The sequence below is a fragment of the Pithys albifrons genome, chromosome 15, assembly GCF_047495875.1.
Source record: "Pithys albifrons albifrons isolate INPA30051 chromosome 15, PitAlb_v1, whole genome shotgun sequence".
Classification (NCBI taxonomy): Eukaryota; Metazoa; Chordata; class Aves; order Passeriformes; family Thamnophilidae; genus Pithys; species Pithys albifrons.
Genome location: NC_092472.1, coordinates 3,463,516 through 3,484,079, shown reverse-complemented (window position 1 = coordinate 3,484,079; position 20,564 = coordinate 3,463,516). Strand labels below are relative to the sequence as shown.

Below are 20,564 nucleotides of genomic sequence, written 5' to 3'. Positions count from 1 at the left end.
CTGAGTTTAAATAATATTTTCGATTTTTTTACTGTGAGAATGCTGAGCTCTGGCGCAGGTTGCCCAGGGAAGTTGTGAAGTCTCCATCCTTTGAGACACTCAAAAGCCATCTGGACATGGTCCCAGACAATCTGCTTTACTTGACCCTGTGTGGGAAGTGGGATTGGACACTATGATCTCCAGAGATTCCTTCCAACCTCAACCAATTTGTCACTCTGTGTTGTTCTTAATGTTGAAATGTGCTTGGACTGACCTACTTTTTAGAGCTGTGTGATGATGATGATGATGGACAAAAGGTGTGAATGCTGGATAGCTTTCCATGGCTCTTGGGCAATTCCTAGGGAAAAAGGTGGTGCTGGGTTGGAAATGTGGGATAGATGTTGCTAAATTGTGAGTGAATGCCTGAGGATTGCAAAGGTTTGGTTTTTGTTTTTTTTTTTTTTTTTTTTTTTTTTTGTTTTTGTTTTTGTTTTTTTTGTAATAGGCTTCAAAAATGTAAGCCTTTGGTTTATATTAATTGAGGATGGAGAGGACTATTGACAAGGGCATATAGTGAGAGGACAAGGGGTGATGGCTTTAAACTGAAAGATATTATATTTAGATTAGATATTAGGAAGAAGTTGTTTAATGTGAGAGTGGTGAGGCCCTGGCACAGGTTGCCCAGAGGAGCTGTGTCCCATTCCTGGAAATTGCACGGCACTTGGAGCAACCCGGGATAGTGGAAGGTGTCCCTGCACATGCCAGGGGGTTGGAACAAGATGACCTCTAAGGCCCCTTCCAACCCAAACCAGTCTGTGATTGTATGAATCATTAAAATGTGACTTTAAACATATTTCCATCCCTTTTCTTCTTTGTAGTCTTGTGTGTGTATCTATATCTATATCTATATCTATATCTATATCTATATCTATATTCCTCCAAGTGAACCCTTCAGTTGTTTTGTTTTGTTGAGGTGTGAGTGTTTGGTCTTGTGTGGGTTTTTTTGTTGGGCAATCATGAGTGCCCCCAAAAAAATCCAACTCTTAAGCTATTTGTTTTTTATATAATAATAATAGGAAGGAAATCTGGTGGAAAAAGGAAGTGATTTCTTCCTTCCAGCCAGAGGAGATATAACTGCCACCTTATCTTACCTTTTTGGGGCTGGTGAAGTAACATCATTCTAGCAAATTACTTGTCTAATTGAAGCTGCCAGCTGGAATAGCTTCAAAGGATTTTGGGTTGTTGGTTTAGGACTGCTATTTGCACTTTCATCTTTGTTTTAATCTTATTATATATTTGTCAAGGGATTAGAATTAGTGAGTTCCTGTCTTCTTTTTTACAACATCATGCTTCTTTACAAGGCATTCAATCTCTTTAATGCATTTCACCTTATCTGAAAAACTACAGGAAAAATTAACCTGAGCTAATACAGAACATGGAAAGGTGCCAGTTTGATCATGGTCAGAAATGGCTGCAGAATACAGATGTTCACTGGAAAATATTACCATTTTGGAGTCTTAACCTAGTAGTGAGGCCCTTTACTATTGCCTTGTTATGTTTTGTGAAAAATATTTCTTCACTCAAGCTGCTCAAAGAGGACCAAGATATTTTTGAATAAAATCCAAAAGCATTGAGTCTTGGAGCTGTCACTGTTGTATGAATTAACAGTTCATCAGCAAGTATTTATGTTCTGTATTGCTTTTATTATCATCTAGGACATGTGGACAGCGTTTTTAATGTAGGTAACTGAGGTTCTTGGAAAACTTGGAAAACTGACATTGTTGGAATTAAACTTCATTGGGGAAAAAAAACCCAACAAAACCAGATCACAGAAACCCACAAAAAACACCCAAACCCCAAGCTCTCCCCCTGCCCCCAAATCCCCATCAAAGCCCCATCCAACCAGGCCTTGAACACTTTCAAGGATGGGGCAGCCACAGCTTCTCTGGGCAACCTGTGCCAGGGCTTCACCACTCTCACAGGGATGAATTTTTTTCTTAATATCTAATCTAACTCTGCCCTCTGTCAGTGGGAAGCCATTCCCCTTGTCCTATCACTGTGGACTCTTGTAAATAGTCTCTCTCCTTCTTTCCTGTAAGTTCCCCTCAGGCACTGGGAGGCCACAATTAGGCCACCCCAAAGCCTTCTCTTCCCCAGTCTCAATTCTCTCAGCCTTTCCTTATGCCTGAGCTGCTCTTTTCCTCTGATCATCTTGGTGCCTCCTCTGGACTCACTCCAACAATTCCATGTCCTTCCTTTGCTGGGGACCCCAGAACTGAAGGCAGCTCTGCAGGTGAGGCCTCATCAGAGCAAAGAAGAAGGGCAGAATCCCCTCCCTTGACCTGCTGCCCACACTGCTTTTGATGCAGAATGTCTGACCTTTCCTTTAATGTGTCTGATCTTTCCTTTAAAAGCCTTCCTGAAGTATGTTTTGAAAGAAGGACTTGTTATTTGTTATGAAGTGGTCTTTGTGCCATGTTTGATAGCCATTAAGAGCTGCTAAGGTTGGCTGAGTTACAAGCTTTTGAGAAATTATTGTTCACTCTGCTTGGTAGATAACCACAAGAGCTGGAAAGCTCAGTTCCCTCTGAGTCCTGCCAGCATCGAGCCCTCCTTCAGCCAAGAGCTCGCAGGACCTTCCAGTAATTGCAGTTGTAAGACGTGTCCCAGATCAAAGTTGGGGCTGGAACTGAGATGGACTGGGAGGAAAAAGAACAAAACACAGTGCCCAGCGCAGGACCAGAGTGCAGGGAGAGGGAGGGTCCAGAATTTCAGTACTGAAGGTTTAGAAATGGGAGTCCTGTACATGGGTGGTGGAAGGCAGCACCTTGGCTGTGTCAGTCTGTGTGACTGACCATGTCACTGTCACGTGTGTATCTCTCTGTGTCACTGGGACACGTGCTCAGCTTTGCTGCTTGTTGAACCAGCAAATGAGGGAGCAGCAGCTGCATCTCAGCCTGGGCAGAGACCCCGTTCCCTGGGGGCATTGGGCTGGGTTCCAGTGACCAAGCAGGAGAGGTCCTGATATCCCTTAACTATGCAATAATATTTTTGGCTAGAATTTAAATAGTTTATTTTAATACAAGTGGAGTTTCATGAATGGGCTGTGGCCAAGGAAGAAAACACAAGGATTACAGCATGACTTACCAGCTGCTCAGGTGGTTCCATCAATAAAAAAAGTATTGGGGGATGCATTGGTTGAGGTATTTGTGGTGGTTCTGGGGGAGTATTGACAACATCATACAAGGAATGGCAAGTGCTGAGTTTGCCACCTGTGTTCAGAAAGGACAGCCAGAATTTGTCAGAGATATTGCAAAATGTCATATGTGTGACTGAGAAAAGAAGAGTCTGTCAAATGAGGATGGAAATGGTAGGGGCATGTGAATATTTAGCAAGTACTGTTTAATTTGCTAGGAGAAAAGTATATTAAAAATACATGTTTGGGTCATAATGTGCTTGCATTTTAGATCAATTGCTAAGCAAAAACCCAATCATTAAAAATATACCCATGGAGAAAATGGTGTAATGAATGCTTAGGTTAATTGAGTATTTCCTTCATCATTGCCCTCTATTTGTGTCTTCCAAGTTTGGGTATGTGTTTTGGCTGGACAAGGACAAGAATTACTTTTTAATCTTTTATAGAAGGAAATTTGGCTCAAACCTTTAGAGGCTTGTAAGCTTTGAAGGGCAATTACCCCAAAATGGATGGAGATTCTTGAATGAGTAGGCTGTATGAAGCTTCGTGTGGGGCACTAGTTTCACAGTGTCACTAAAAACACATTAAGGGAGTGAAAGAATCACAGAATCAATGAGGTTGGAAAGGACCTCTGAGGTCATCAAATCATATCACAATTAAAGGTAATAGATAAAATATTCAATAGCTTAGAAATCTAGAGGCTTCTTTCTTTTAGTACTTTTACCTGAAGTGAAGATGCTTTGTTTCAGGTTGATCTTAGCATGGCTGAGGAGTGTACAGGCCTTTGTATTGCAGCAGCATAAAACCCAGAAAGTAACTCAGCAGTACTGACATCTGGCAGTTTCCATTCTGCATGGCTTTATGTGCCAGAATTCTTGAATGAAGGACAAGAGCAGAACTGAAAGTCTTTGGTGAAAATACAATGTCAATATTGCTCCCACTGTATGTACAGCAGGAAAATAACTGTGGTCTTCATGGCTGAAGGTTCAAGTACCGAAAGGATAAAAATATGGATTGATTTGTGCCTCTCTGTCCTTCCAAACATCTTTTTCTCTCTTTCTGCTTTCATTTTGCCTTCTGCAGTTCTTGTCCCTCTTTCCTCACGTTCTCCTGAGGTCTATTTCCCACTCCAAGAAATGTTTTCAGATTTCATGCTGATTTAAAAACATGTAAACTCCTGAGACAGGGAGCAGACCCAGCCTCCTGTTCCCAGTGTGTCCTTTCCAGCACACAGAACCAGGCTGCCTTTTTTGTTCTCACGAACCTTGACTGTTGGCTGGAGACTGGCCCCTGACCACAGCTGAAATGGTCTGGGGAGATATGGCCTTCTCAGTGAACTGGACTGAAAGGCCTCTAAACTTTGTGATTTTAACCACTGTTCAGTGTGACAAAGAAACTTAGGAGGAATGCTGGTGTTGCTGGATATTATCTTGGGTTTTTCCTAGCAATGTAGCCAGTAATGGTTTGTATTCCAAATGCTAAATCCCACAATCTGTTTCCAAAAAGCACAGTTTACAAAGTATTAAATAAGAAGAATCGTGCTGAGACACTGCAGGTCTATCTGGTTGTGGAGGACAATGTTTTGATTAGTACAAGGAGACAGGATTGATTTCAGCGGGTACATTTGATATCATCATCCCTGCTTATCACTCAGAATCTCACATGTCCTGCTGTGGTTTCTCTGTTCAATGATGGAAGAAATACATTGAGATCAGCTGAGTTGTTAAGAGCCGAAAGTCTGGTGTTACTTGAGGTGTACCAGAGCTAACAGTATCCTTGTAAGGCTGGGAAATCTGTGCCCTTCTGGAAATGCAGCTGAGGACCAGGCAGAGTACCCTGCTCTCTGCATCACAAAGCCACTGCCTGCTGTTGCAGGAACAGGTACAAACAATGTGGGTTTCCCTCAGTGCAGAAAGATTTTGCCAAGTGTATGATCCATACAAAATGCAGAAGGTAGTTCTTCATTAATACTATGGCAGTAACTTGTGCTAAACACTGGACATAGTCCAGCTCTTAAAGGAATATTTTATTAGGTTAACCACTCTGATCTATTCAGTAAGAGCTGTTGCGCTCAAGAAAATAAATATTGAATTTACTAATTTCAAAGTATAAATATTTTGTGTCACTGAGGTTTTAAGAATTCCGAAGGGAAGTTTGAAAGCAGATAAGCCTCATGTTTGGTTAAAAATCCCCAAACAGTTGTCTCCCTTCAGTACCTATTACAAGTAATAAATTATACACGTATATATGTACCTTAATCCTTGAGAACATCCAAGTAGCCTTTACAGTAGTGCTTTAAACCTTGCTGTGGCCATTTGAGTCCAGATATTGCTGACATCTTACAAACTGATTAAGATACTTGCCAAAAATCATGAAGCCCTTGATGTATTAGTGAAGAGAACCCAGCTCCCCTGACTTCCTGCTTTTATGTCATGATCAACTGCTTCTGCCTGCACTTTGCTTTTGTCTTGTACTGATTTCTAAACTCCAGTTTAGCTTCAGGGTACCTTTTTGTGTTGTTACTTCATAAGAGTCATTGGTTCTCAGGCCTTCCTCTGGGTTTCTGGTCATAATCTGCCTGAGCTCATATGTTGAATCTTCCCTTTTCTTTGCTTCTCCTTCCAAGTACTCTCAGATGCTGCTGTAAAACAGAAGTGAAGTTGTTACACTGGTGGATGTGACAGAGCTGTCTCAGTACCTCTGAAGCTGGGTGTACAGGTCCTGAACAGGGCAGCTGTGACCAGTGGCTTTCTGTCTTCTTAATACCTTGGCCACTCTTTCACTCCAAAGTGTACCTGTCAGCCTGTGCAACACAGGATATTTTCATGCCAAGCTGCCAAGTTCTGTTTTAATACTGTCTGTATTGTGACAGTTCTTGTATTTCCTAAGATCTGTTCACCACTGCCTTATTCCCTGCTGCTGTTACAAGTAATGAACTCAAACAATTGATAAAGTGTTCACAAGAAATGAGAAACATGGCTGTTTGGGGTTTGTTTGTTTGTTTGTTTGTTTGTTTGTTTTTTCCCATAGAAACATTGTTAGATTATTTTGGCACATTATCAGGTACTACTTGTAAGTGCACAGTTGGAATCCAGTTCTCTGTGCTGTCATGATAACCTTATTAAATATGACTGAGATTGTAGAAGTACAGGAAAGGGTTATAAGGTGGCTGGAATGTAGATTCCAAGTCAACAGAGGAAATAGAACAAGCTTTTGCATATCTATTTAGAATAGGGTTGGGAGGGAGGAGGATGTGGAATCCCACTGTGTGCCAGGACCCTGAAGAGAAACACAAATATAAACCAAAATCATTAGCAGGGGATGTAAGTCAGGGTCAAATGCTGCACTGCTGAGTAAGGAAATCAATGGGACGTGTCCTGAGGTCGGATAATATCAGCAGAATTTGCAGTATTAACATTTTGCCCATCATATATGTGGTTATAGGCTAAAAATAGTCCAAAACCAGCACAGTTTGGGCCAAAGGATTTTTGTAATAGGATTTGAAGTAAAAATCTTCTAAGCTCAGAAATGCCTGCTGAGAATTAGCAAACAAAATGAAATATTTTCCTGCCCTACTTTCCTTGCTCAGCCATTCCTGTGCAGGCACGTGAAATACAGAAAGCTGAGGAGCAGCATACTGGTCTTATTAAAAAATCCTCACAGATTCATGGTGTTTTGTGGGGCCTGTGTTCTAATCCCCTCCTCCTTCCTTTATGACTCTCAGCTGCTCTTTAAAATAGTTTCAGGCGTTTAATTCTCTGTCTGGGTACTGGAGACATGGCACTTATATCAGAATTGCAGCAAAGACCTGCAGCCAAAAATACAACTACAGTGGGGGTAAGAGTAGAGGGTTGTTGGGTATTTGCCCATGTTGATGAGCAAAGTCTTTCAGATTTGTGCTAAAAGCTGTTTAGATTCTGTGATGGAGATTTTCCTCAAGAGAAGGAAAGAGGGGAAGAGGAGACTAAGGGGAGACCTTATAGCTGTCTACAACTTCCTTGGGAGGGGCAGTGAAGGGGCAGGCTCTGATCTCTTCTCTGTGGTGACCAGTGACTTCACCTGGGGGAATGGCTGGAGCTGTGTCAGGGCAGGTTTAGGTTGGATATCAGAAAAAGGTTCTTCCCCCAGAGGATGGTTGGACACTGAAGAGCCTCTCCAGCTCAGTGGGCACAGTCCCAAGGCTGCCAGAGCTCCATGAGCATTTGGACAACGCTCTCAGGGACAGACTGGGATTGTTGGGGTGTCCTGTACAGGGCCAGGAATTGGACTTGGATGGTCCTTGTGGGTCCCTTCCAACTCAGGATGTTCTGTGACTCTATTTGTCCTTGGGGTCCAGTTTCCTCCTTCCCACTATACAGAGTACTGCAAATCTAAACAATGACTAATCCTGAGACCACAGTGAAAGGCTGGAACCAGACATGCAGAGGTTCTATTCCACACCATAATGTGGCTTCTCTGTCATTTCAGGTGTGGTAAACACAACCTGTACCCAACCTATGTTTGTGGCAGTGAACACCTTCATTGTTCCTTTTGTTGCTCATCCATTCTACAGCAGGAATTTCTATGATAACTAGACAGTTCTGCCTTCTCTGACTGAGCCTCTGACTGCAGATAGCATGGGATTTGTGTCTCAGTGCACCAGCCAGAGGTAGAGGTGATGATTTGCCTCTCTTCTGTGTTTTAAAAAACCTAGCTCTAATGATTTAATTTCTTTGCAAATTGACATTGACTTTGTCCAACATCAGGAAAAGAGCAAGCAGTTAATTCTAAAGTATAACCTTGAAAAAGGAAGTCATTGCTACTCTTTTAACTCTGATTAAGTAGAACTTGTTCTATTAATTTGAGAAATTTAGGGCAGCTCTGTGCAACTCAGTACAGGAGCATTTTGGGTCTGATTTTAAATTGAGAAAATCTGTCCATCTTTTATGTGCTGCTTTACATATTTAGCTTTAGGAGCAAGTTGTAGCTTGCTGCTATGGGAGCATATCTTGGTGGTTTGGAACAGACCCTTGTAGCTCAGAGAGAATATATGTTATGGGTTTGGCCAGATGGGCCTAAATTTAGGTTTTCAAAGTTCAGCTAGACCTGGGAATTGTCTCTGTACCTCTACACTGACTTGTAGATGACAGCCAGTGCCCCTCTGAGGGTGGCTGGACTGATAAAAGAAGATTAATTGAATCACAAAGAGGCCCATGTGGGCTATTGGTGTGTGGCAGGACACTGCTGCTTGAGTAGAATCTGTAGAGATTCATCATGTGGATGCTCATGTGCCCAAAGGCTGAGCCTCCCCATCCCTCCTGGGACAGCAGAGTGTCTTGCTGGCACCACAGCTGTGAAGCAACTGCCTAAGCCACTCCCACACACCAGCTCTTACCCCTTTTGAGATGATGCAATATGGTATGGAATACAATATTATTGGCCAGAGGAAGTCAGCTGTTAGCTAGCTCAGTCCAGCTCAAGTCAGCTGACAATTCCCAGGCCTAGCTGAACTTTTAAAACCTAAATTTAGGCTCATCTGGCCAAACCCATAACAATGTCCCATATAGCTTTGGTGTATGGGTGGAGAAAGTACAAGGAAAATCTTCCCTGTGAGAATGGGCAGGCCCTGGCATGGGTTGCCCAGAGAAGCTGTGGCTGCCCCATCCCTGAAAGTGTCCAAGGACTGGTTGGATGGGGCTTGCAGCAACCTGATCTAGTGAAGGGTTGCAATGAGATGTTCTTTCAGGTCCTTTCCAACCCAAACTGTTCTGTAATTCTATGTGTCATGGTGGAAGAAAGGACAGAACTGTGACTCAGCTGCTGGAAAAAATTTAGAGCAACGTGAAGACAGCTCAGTTGTAACCATTGGATGATCTATCCATTATCCAGCTGTGCATCTTAGCTTTCTATTTGTATCTTGGGCTGTCTGGAGTGACTACAGGCAGTAAGGTGAACGTTTATTCCCTGTATAGGGAATAAACACAAAACATTTATGTTACATTTTAGTTGTCACAAGGGACTGAAGTTGCATGTAGGTCTGTTTTATGGAGAAAATGCACTTGATTTTAGCAGCCTGGTTATAGGTTAATAGGTTAATGCCTGCCTCAGGTGATGTTCTGAAAATACCAGAAAGGAGAAGGGTAGCAGGTGTGAGACAGGCAAGTCTCAGTTCTGTCTCTCTCTCCTTTTCTTAATTTTCAGTCAGTGAAAAGTTTGCAGCATTTTGGATAACTTGGAGATCTGTTAAAGATGGATTAGCCAGGCTTGTAAAAGGAAGTTGCAGTCAAAGTATCTTTGAATGACAAAAGCAGGAGTTAACCATTCAGTACAAGGGGTAATCCTGTCAGTGCCTTTGCAGGGCAACTCTGCTGAAAAAAGGAGATTTTGACCATGTCCTTTTGTGCAGTTTTGTGACTCTGAACTGACTAGGATTGCCCAGATATAGAACTCAATAAATTAAGCATTGAAACCAAAACTTAAGATATGCTTTTATGTCTTGACATTAGTAATTTTTTAACTTGCCATCCTTTCATAGAGATACTAATAGGAAATGTAACACACCTGGAGAAGTCATTAGGCGAGCAGGAGAGCAAGGAAGAAAAGTACAAATGAAGGAGTAGAAAATACCAACCTCCCAAAATGCAAACCCGATCCAGCACAAGGTGTGCAGGTTTCAGGGAGGGCATTAACAGTCAATACTTTGAACAGACTCAAAGGCAAACTCAGGTCATCATTAAAAAAACAGTGTGATTCCAAACCTGCAGAATTGCCAGTTCATTGTCAGATCCAAAGTGGGCAGATTCATGGTTTAGGTGGTTGACTTCTGAAAGGCACTTAGGAGTCAGTAAGGGAGCAGAAATAAAACTGACAGGCATAAGTAAGTATGTGTTATCAAGAGAGGGAGTAATTGGATACTTTATACAGTCTTTTATAATGCAAACCTGACTTCTTTTGCCTGTTAAAAAGAGGCATTGGAAGGTTCCTAAAGAAAATGCCCTTAGTCCTTCTCAGCAGTAAAGAAGGTGACTGTTCCTCATATTACTCCTTGCCTGTACTTTTGATTCTCACCCTCTATTTTTACACCTAAATCTCCATTCCCATTGGTTCTGTGCCACTGTTTGTTGCTTAGCTTCCTACTTCTCTGAGTTGTGAGGACAAAAATTAAGGGAAAAGGAGACAATGAGATACCTTATCAGCATCATTTAGGAACATAGTCTGTTTCTTGTCTATCCAGAAGGACAAATGTAAAGGTGCTAGGATGTTGAGAGGAAAGAAATATGAATCATCAACATAAAGAGAGAAAGTGAGTGGATGACACAAGCAAAAATGAAAGATGTGGGAGGACTGACTGAAAATGGAGTAGAAAATGACTGAATGTGCTGGAGGTAGAAGATGGAAAGGAAAGAGGAGAAAATTCAGTGGAAGAAGACAAGATGGAGAAAAGCCTAGAAACCAAAATGAAAAAGCCAGATAGTAGTTTGAGCAAAGGCTGGGAAGTTGAAATTAAGCTGTGACTAGTAATATAGAAAAATACATGGAACAAACAGTTAAGAAAGGGAACAGACAAAGACAGGTGAAAAAAAAGAAAATTATGGCTTTAAAAGTCAGGTCATGTAAGAAATTAGAGCCACCAATACAACTTGGATGCCCATTTAGGAGAGCTCAGGAGCCATTAGGAAAGACTGGAACTGATGGAACTGTTCAAGTCTAGTAGAAGATCTTGATTAATAGGATAAATAAAGCAATCTGTGAAGTGTCTTGATGCCAGAATGTGTCTGTTTCTCAGGAATATGAGTTATTGGCAGATATATGCATGTCACTGGACAAGCTAGGAAATCTTCCAGAATAATTGGTTTTAAGAGAAAAAGGAGGGAAATAGACACTTCAGATTTGAGATCTTCTCAGAAGAAGAGTAACGTTAAAAAAGTGCTACTATGCCTGAACATGAGAATATTATGTAAGAAGTGCTTCGTGTACAGGTGTGAGTCCAGGTTTGGATAGGGAAAAGATGTCATAAATAAAACTACATCATAACCATGTAGCTCAACATTTCTATATTAAAAAATATTAAAAAGCTAGCAAAGAATAAAAAGTGTTATTGGACATGCAGAGGCACTGGCTGTGCATTGTCTGTGACACAGTGTCATCAACTCCTGGCACATGGAGCATGAAAAGGGAGAACTCTTGCTGTGAAAAGGGTTTAGCCTCACTAGCGAACACTTCTGTGTGTGTAAGAAGTAACATAAAAGTTGTAAAACTCTGGAAATAGTTCTACTGTGGATTATATCCCAAGGTGGGTTAGTATGAAATTAATTAAACGTCTTAGAGCATAAAGAGGTTTCTACTACCTCCTCCTTTCTAAGTGAGTACCTCGGATATCAGGATACAGAATGATACTTCTTTTATTGTTGTTGTCTGGGATTTAAAATGGTGTAAGTTTTTGTCTTGTTTAAGAAAGGAGGCAGAGTCTCCTGTAGCCTATGACAAAGGCATTTTCCAGGGAGTTGAGGACAGGAGCTAGAAGTCCTTAAACCAGAAAACTAAACTGAGTCTTCAGTTTCTGGGCAATTACTCATATTCACTTATGAATTCATGTAGCCATACTCGATTAAACATTCAGACACAGTTTCAAGAGGGTCAGAGCTACCTTGTAACCTTATGCCAGTTCTCAAACTCTAAAGGAGTATGTGACACCTGTGAATATAAGTACAAGGTGAGACAGTAGCCACAGCTCAGAAACAAATTAAATTATAGTCATCTGGAAGAGATTGTTTTGACTGCCATATGTCTCCCAACCAGTCAGTTGAATTTCAGTGGTGATTGCTTGAGCTGAAGAATTACAGCCTGCATTTAAGAATGATAAAGACTGTGGCTCTAAAGAGAGACAGTGGTGATAAAGGAAAATAGTCCAACCAAAACCTTCAAGAAAATATTAGGCAGTAGAAGTAGCACTTGCAGTCTTTGTGGTGACTTTATAAAGGTGAAAGTTACTTTGTCAGTGTCCAAGTTGTTAATATTCTTCCATTTAGAGCAGCACAATAAATTACTAAAAGGATTTTTAAGCCATCAGAAAAATATAGCAGAAGACAAACAGGATGAGTCAGAGATATGCACCCTTAAATTTTATCCGAGGAATGAGAAATAGTTGAATGTACCCTGGGAACCAGGAGAAAAAAAGAAATTTTTTGTGTCTATGTTTGTGGTGTATCTGAATTCAGATTTATAGCACTGATCCCTCTCCATACCCCAACCCACCACTTCTTTTTCTTTACATGCCATTTTCTAGAACAAGCAAATATGCTACTGCAAAAAATTGTGACCTAAATACAAATAGGATTTTTTCTGGCTCTTTAGCAGCCTTGGTTCCCATAACAGCAATGTTTTAAATAGCCTGGCTTCAGATGCTTGTGATACAAAAAGAAATTCTCACCAGTGTTAGATTCATACCGACGGGAAATGGATTTAAAGAAAGACATGAAAGAACAGAGCAAACCCAGCTGAGCAATTTGGCATAGGACCTATTTCAAACATGGAGAGGCAGGTTCCAAGTGAAAAGATGACTTGTCAACAAGTAATTCAAATGAGAAAGATGACTTGAACATAGGAGCAAAGAAGTTGGGTGTAGGAACAAGAAGTTTACATTGCCCCAGGGAGGTATTTTGCAGTATTTTTAGGAAAAGTGGGAATCCCATCTCCCTGGGAAATTCCACGCAGAGAATGCAGATCATATACTGAAAGAGATCTGGTTTAACTGCAGGGCTTTGTTTAGGGATTTCTCAGTGGTTTTGTCCAGACTGTCTGACTGCAGAACCTGCTCTCTCATATTTGGGGATTTCTGAGCTCAGATTGCTAAATTGGGACTGATGGAGGCTTGTCAGGCAGGGAGACTCGGTAAGGTATGAATCCTTCTCACTGCTGCCTTTCCTTTGCCTTATCCTAGGCAGTATCTTCCTGTCAGACAGTGCTTGAGACATGGGAAACTACCAGACAAAAATTTGTGTGGAGTCTCCTTCAGAGAACAGAGAAGGGGGGACCTGACTGAAGTGGATTGGGTGCAGGAGATTGCAGGGACCTCAAGAATATGAAGTGAAAGATGGGATTGCACTGAAGAAGTAGTGTGAGTGTCCTCTGAAAATATCAAAATGGCTTTTCCCCATAGATCTCATGAATATCTATAGGCTAGAAAACGGTGATACAGTTGCCTATCTCACTGGAAAAAACCTCACCCTGTATATAAGAAACTCCACAAATTCATCATTCCCTTACAATTTATTGGTATTGTTTTCCACTTTGGTTGATATAATCCGTCCTGTGACTGATGGATGTTCCTTTCTCTGGACTTGATTTAATTCTGAGTCAGGCAGACAAATTGCAGGCACCACATACAAACAGGCACTTAGAGAAAAATCTAGGGTTTTTTCTAGAGAAAGGCACCACTTACCTGTTTGTTAATGGCTAAACTATATGGATTCTGTGGACTTGTCTCCATATTTTTTGCACACAATTGTATCAATAGGCAGAAATTGTGTGTGCATCTATACAGTATTCAAGCAATCTCATTGCTGCTAATAATCTATGTGCTGACAAGTACATGAAGAAATCTGGAGTCCAGTGCTTGGAGCTGGTCTCTTCCCACCAGTTCAGAAAGGACCTACATCATGACACTGAGTCACTGAATCTAATGTTTAAGGGATATGAGGTACTGAAGGTGAAATCATTTACAAAGAAGTAAAGTGACTTTTCAGATGTCAAAATACCTTGGAGTACCTCAGTTTTAACATCTTCCTGCTTTCTGGTATGTCTTTCTCTCTTCTTTTGCTATGTGACACTCAGAAATAGCCAGAGGAAGGACTTTGTGTAGTGTTCTGCAGTGAAGCAAATAGTACACAGATTTATTGCTGCCTAAGCAAATTTATATGATTCTTGTTACAACGTTATAGAAAACTACTAATTTTACAAGTGTGATTTGAAATGGCCCTGATTTTCAGGGGCCTAAATAACTACAGAACAATCTGTGTATAACTGTAGCACCATGAAGAGAAATATCTGAACACAGAAATATTTCTGTGGCACTGCATTAGTCTGCTGCTAATTTAGGCTCACCTATATGTAGAACTGTTTTAAGGAAGACTTGCATGGGAATATGAGGACTTTTCATACTAAAATAGTTTATATTACCACATAGATATGTATCAATGTATCACTGTCTTGATATATACTTAATTTTCTTGTGCAGGACTTGATAAAATCAGTGTATTCTTTACTCCACCTGTATATTTGTACTTGTACCATATCATTTAGCTAAGCTAATTAAAATGGTGCACTTTTAGAATGTCAGCAAAGCTCAGAGGCTTCTGTATACAGAGACTGCACACAGGCAGTATCCAATCACTTCAGGGGTTATCAGGTTTATCAGCTGTTTTTGCTGCAGGGATGAATTCTGATTCTCCTGCTTGTGTGCATTGTTCTGAACTCACTGGGTACATTTGTCTTTGGTGAGATTTGAAGGTGTTTCAAAATTAGACTTAGATAAAATTTCAAGCAATTTCTGAAAAACAAAACTCTGGGAAAAAGAAAACTAGAAGGTTCCTAAGCCTCAGTTCAATTGAAAGAGGAATTGCATTTTATTCTGTTTCAATTTTTGTCTTTTGCTAGAAAAATCAATATTACTACAGACCAAATCCCGAAGTATTTTCTCAATGGACATTTTTCTTGAATTAAAAATCATCGCCTGCAGAATTGACTCAGCATTACCCCTGAAGGTGATGGAAATAACTAAAATTATTGTGGCCATTGATGAATTTTATATGGATTTAAAGAGACTTGGGGAATTTTTAATCAGAACAGAACACATTTCGGTATGTCACTTATAAATTCTGTGTAGTCAGCACAAACTGCATAAAGCAAGTATTTTGAGAAAGACTGTGACATTTGTACAGTGCTACTGTAAATAAGCCAAGCTACAGTATTAATTTATACAATGAATACCAGAGTAACTATTTTATTGGTGCTATAAAACTTACAAAAAGGCAAGAGGCCAAACAATCCTAGATGTTATGATTCTGAAAGTAAGAGGAAATTTTTCTAAGAAACAGGTTTAGGGATGTGTTTGATGGGGATGAAAATCTTATGGAACATATGTGCATTAATCTCTTTTCAGTTTTACATTCTGTGGTGTTTTGTAAAACTGAGGATGTGCACAGTCTTATCTATCCCCTGAGAGACAGGATGTGAGGGAAGATGAACCAAGGTACTGTGAGAACAGCGAGGTGGGCCAGGATTTGAGGGTTCATCAGCCCTTCTTTGCCGAAATACATTAGAATAGAAGCTGGAATTCTATCAAAAGTAACTCACTGAGGTCCAGAAACTGTGTGAAAGATTCCTTGCTGGTGTTAAACCCTCCTGAAGGTGTGATTGGTTTTGATTCATTCACTCTGAGTAAAAACAACTTGTGTCAAGAAAGCCATTGCCTACAGAGACAAGCTTTCTTTTTCCATCACCTCTTGCCCATCTTCTGGAGAACTTTTATCAACATCTTCCTTAAGGCAGGGCTTTTGGAGTTGCCAATGTTGCTTTGGCTTTTGGCCTTTTATTGCTGTTCTGTATGTTTGTTAAAGGATTTTGTGGGTGTACACCTGGGAGATGTGGGACAGAGATGATCTGTGGATTGTCTGGATGAAATCACTATGTGATTGTCTGGAAAACTGAGGGTGCGTCTCTTCAGGCTTCAGATTTACATGATGACTGCAAGGTGCTTTGACCCATGGCCACATAGTCCATTTGTGCTATTGCTGCTATAGCTTTTATTTTTATAGCTTTTAGCAGGATGTCGTGTATTTTGATGGTTGGGGCATTTTTTTGGTAGTGGTGTCTTTTTTGTTTTTGGTGAGATTATCAAGACATTTTATTCTGAATAAGTGAGTATTGTGGTCTTGAAGATGAGTAGTCAGCCAAAAAAATTGAAGTTGATTTTTTTTTAAGTGTTTGGCTCCTGACAAATAGTTGAAATGGGCAGTTTTCCAGGTGTTCTAGGCACTTGGCATCTCCATCTGCCCTTCTTGGTTGTACAGACTTACATTTATCCTACTTAAAAACATCAACAGGGTTAGGTGGCTTGACAGCAGTACTTGGAAATACTGGGCACAATAGAATTAATATGAGGGCAAACATTTGGGCCACGAAAATGGGCTGAGAAGTAAAGAAATCATTAGCCAGTATGGGGTAATTCTGCTTTTAATGTTGTCTCTGCTGGTAACAATGGTCACAGTTGAAAACTGACAGACTGTTTTTTAGTGGTGTTGAATCAGAACTGGGGCAGTTGTGCTTCAGGGTTTGTGCATCAGATAAGTTAGAGTAAAAACATCAGAGATTTGTAGTGTTCTCAAAAATCATCCCACTTTGTGAGGGGTGCCCAGACCAAGAAAAGGCAATGTAAGAGGTTTTAGCTGAATGTTGGGGTCACTCCTCCCCTTGATATACCAGCCCAATCCAGACAGGATTTCTTGGATGTTCCAAAAGACTTTGTGGGGTAAGAAAGGGGGAAAAAAATCTGGGAAAGAAATACTAGAAAAGAAGCAGTTTCTGCACTAGGTAGTAGGTACAACATAGTTGCACACCTGAAGGACTGTATCCTATGGTTTGTCTCATTAAAATCTGTCAGCCTAGTGACTAAGGTGTTGTATGAATGAAAGCTCAAGTTTATTGTCTTTGCTGGCATCTGGGTATAACTCCCTGCAGCTGCAGCACCCTCAACCCCCACTGCTGAGTTTGCTCAATTTCCTGAATTTGGTTTTTGCCAGTCCTGCATCACAAGGATAGAGGAGGAAAAAAGTGTAACTGAAAAACAGATCATGTTCCATCTTCTCTCCAGCTGCACCTGATCACCTTGAGCCTGTGCATTGCACTGGATGAGAAACTGAAGCTCACCTTAAATGCTCATAACTCATGGGTGTGACTTGCAGAATTCTCTCAGCCGAGCGGAAGAGGGTGGAAACAACGCAGGGGTGCCCACAGAGACTGGGCAGGGGGATGGTGCTGCAGCAAGGATGAATCTCCGAGGGTGCAGAGAGGGGCAGGTCTCCAAGAAAGAGGTCGTCAAACCTACTGCAGCAACACAGAGTCGGCACCAGACCTGGCTGGAGGCCCTTTTTTTTTTTTTCCTTTTTTTTTCTTTTGGAGCTCTGCGCTGATTTAACCCTCTCAAGCGGATGTACTTCAGCGCTGCAGCGGCAGGTCCACAAGTGAATGCGGTTGGCAGCTCGCCCCCGCCGCCTCCCCGCGCCCCCAAAGCTTCAGCAGCGAAGCCAGGGCGGAGAGGAGGAGCGGCGGGGGCGGCACAGGAGCCGCGCCCCTCCCGGCTCGGCGGCGAGAGCCCGCGGCCACCGGCACCGAGGAGTCCCGGCTCGCCGAGGGTCCCGCAGCTCGGAGGGGCTGCAACACGTGGGCGCGGCGGGGCGGCCCGTGGGCTCCGGGCGGGGCGCGGGGGCGGCTCCCGCCGTGTCGCTGTTCCCGGCCCAGGTGCTGATCCGGCGCCAGCCGCGGCTTAGCGGCCACCCCCGCCTCCTCCCGCGCAGCAGCTGGAGCAGGGGAAAGCGGATCCGGCGAGTCCCGGTCCCTCCTCCTTCCTCCTCCTCCTCCTCCTCCTGGGAGCCGCCGGAGGGAGAGAGGTCAGAGCCGCCGCCGCTTCGGGCAACCGACGAGCATGGACCGGGCGGCGGCGGGGCTGGAGGAGGCCGGCGGTTCCTGCTCGCCGCTTGCATGAGGGGGCCGGGCGGCGGCGGGGAGTGAGGCCGGGCCGGGGCCGGGCTCGGCGGCTCCGGACTCCGGCAGCTCCCGCACCCACTCCCGCCCCGGCCATGGCGGCGGTGCTGGGCCCGCTGCTGCTGCTGGGGCTGTGCGCCGGGCGGGTGGCGGGCGGGCCGCTCCGCTACTCGGTGCGGGAGGAGCTGCCGCACGGCGCGTTCGTGGGGAGCGTGGCGAGCGACCTGGGCGTGGATCCGCGGCGACTGGCGGCCCGCGGAGCGCGGCTCACCTCGGGCAGCGGTCGGCAGTACCTGGAGCTGGAGCTGGGCCGCGGGGCACTGTTGGTGAGGGAGCGCATGGACCGCGAGGCGCTCTGCGAGCTGAGCCCCGCCTGCTTCCTCAGCCTGGAGCTGGTCATCGAGCAGCCCATTGAGGTGCACAACGTGGAGGTGGAGGTGCTGGACATCAATGACAACGCGCCGCGGTTTCCCCGCCAGGATTACCGGCTGGAGATCAGTGAGTCTGCAGTGCCCGGGGCCCGTTTCCACATTGAGAGTGCCCAGGACCCTGATGTGGGCACCAACTCTGTGCAGAACTATCTGCTCAGCCCCAATCGCCACTTTGCCCTGGACCTGAAAGGCTTCCAGAGTGGCAGCAAACTCCTGGAGCTGGTGCTGCAGCAGCCGCTGGACCGGGAGCAGAGTGCCCTGCAGCAGCTGGTGCTCACTGCTGTGGATGGTGGGGACCCCCCAAAGTCTGGTACAGCCCAGATCTCTGTGCGAGTTATGGATACCAATGACAACCCTCCTGCCTTTGACCGCTCCACCTACACCGTGAGCCTTCTGGAGAATGCCCTGCCTGGCACATTAGTGGTCAAACTCAATGCCTCAGACCCTGATGAGGGCTCTAATGGGGATGTGATCTACTCCTTTGGCAGCTACACCCCACAGAAGGTGAGGCAGCTCTTTACTGTGGACCCACATTCAGGGGAGGTGCGGGTTAATGGCACTTTGGACTATGAGGAGGCATCCTCCTATGAGATCTATGTACAAGCCACTGATCAGGGCCCTGTTTCTATGGCTGGCCACTGCAAGGTGCTGGTCAACATTGTGGATGCCAATGATAATGTTCCTGAGGTGGAACTGACCTCCCTGTACAGCCCCGTGCCAGAGGATGCAAAGGCAGGAACTGTGGTGGCTCTGATGAGTGTCACTGATCAGGACTCAGGGCTGAACAAGAAGGTGAGCCTGCGTATTCCCCCCGGCCTCCCCTTCGCACTCAACTCCTTCAAGAACTCCTACACATTAGTCACACAGGGGAAACTGGACCACGAGAAAGCAGCAGCCTACAACATCACAGTTACGGCTACTGACTCTGGGAGCCCCCCTCTGTCCTCCCAGAAGGTGATCCATGTGGAAATCTCAGACATCAATGACAATCCTCCACGCTTTGAGGAACCTGTGTACTCAGTTTACATCCCTGAGAACAACCCCCTTGGAGCCTTCCTGTGCACTATCAAAGCCACTGACCCAGATGTTGCCGAAAATGCCTATGTGTCCTATTCTCTACTAGATGGGGAGATTGAAGGGCTACCTGTTTCTTCCTATGTCTCCATTAAATCTGATAGTGGCAACATGTATGCTGTCAGGTCCTTTGACTATGAGACACTAAGGGAATTCCAGGTGGTAGTCCAGGCTCAGGATGCTGGAAAACCACCACTGAGCAGCACTGCCACTGTTTACATCTACGTGGTGGATGAAAATGACCATGCTCCACAGATTCTGTATCCTACCTCAACCAACACTTCAGCAGCCCTGGAGATGATCCCACGCTCGGCATATGCTGGATATTTGGTAACCAAAATTATAGCCATTGATGGAGACTCAGGACAAAATGCCTGGTTGTTCTTTTATCTGGTGCAAACCTCAGATCCAGGTTTGTTCAGGATAGAGCTCCATACTGGGGAGATTAGGACTACTCGCAAACTAGGGGAGGACAGCATGCCTACTTTCAACCTGACGGTGGAGGTGAGAGACAATGGAGAGCCACCGATGTCCTCATCAGTAGCCATCACTGTTGCTGTGGTGGACAGAGTTTCCAAAATCATCCCTGATAAAAGAAGACACTTTAAAAGTCCAACCAGTTACTCAGAGATCACTCTTTATCTCATTATCGCTTTGAGCGCCATCTCCTTCGTTTTCCTTTTCACAATCATTGGGCTTACTATTATCAAGTGCTACAGATACAGTCTGTATGGGAACTCCTGCTGTGCAGGGTCCTGTGGGGTCAGAGAACGGAGTCCTGCTGAATTGTACAAGCAGGCCAACAACAACATTGATGCTAGGTTGCCTCCAGGTTTAAAAGTACAACCCCATTTCATTGAAGTGAGGGGCAATGGGTCTCTCACTAAGACCTACTGCTATAAGGCATGTCTGACTGCAGGATCAGGAAGTGACACTTTCATGTTTTACAATACCTGTGGCCCAACAGGAACTACTGGTCCCTCTGCAGTGATGACTGAGAGGCATCTGACAGGACAAAGTGGGCAGAGTGCACAAAACCTGATCATACTTAGAAATGACTCCATTACTCCTAATGAGGTGAGGCTACGTTGGTAAATGGTCTGCACAGTTCTCTGAGCAAATCTGTACTGAAGCAGAGGTTCCAA

The 20,564-nt window shown here is 43.7% G+C and overlaps 1 protein-coding gene across 10 annotated transcripts in view; it reads left to right on the top strand.

Moving 5' to 3' along the window:
* The window catches only part of LOC139678983 (protocadherin alpha-C2-like), a 181,445-nt gene that overhangs the window by 113,581 nt on the left and 47,300 nt on the right, over window positions 1-20,564 (top strand). Inside the window, exon 1 of one of the 10 annotated variants that reach the window (XM_071570309.1) lies at window positions 17,596-20,496. The exons of 8 other annotated variants lie outside the window; for them this stretch is intronic. In XM_071570309.1, coding sequence (XP_071426410.1) covers window positions 18,010-20,496 — 2,487 coding nt within the window. In that variant the 5' untranslated portion in view covers window positions 17,596-18,009. Of the gene's footprint in view, window positions 1-17,595; window positions 20,497-20,564 lie in introns of those variants that run through there. One more of the 10 variants, XM_071570299.1, reaches the window with a different exon arrangement.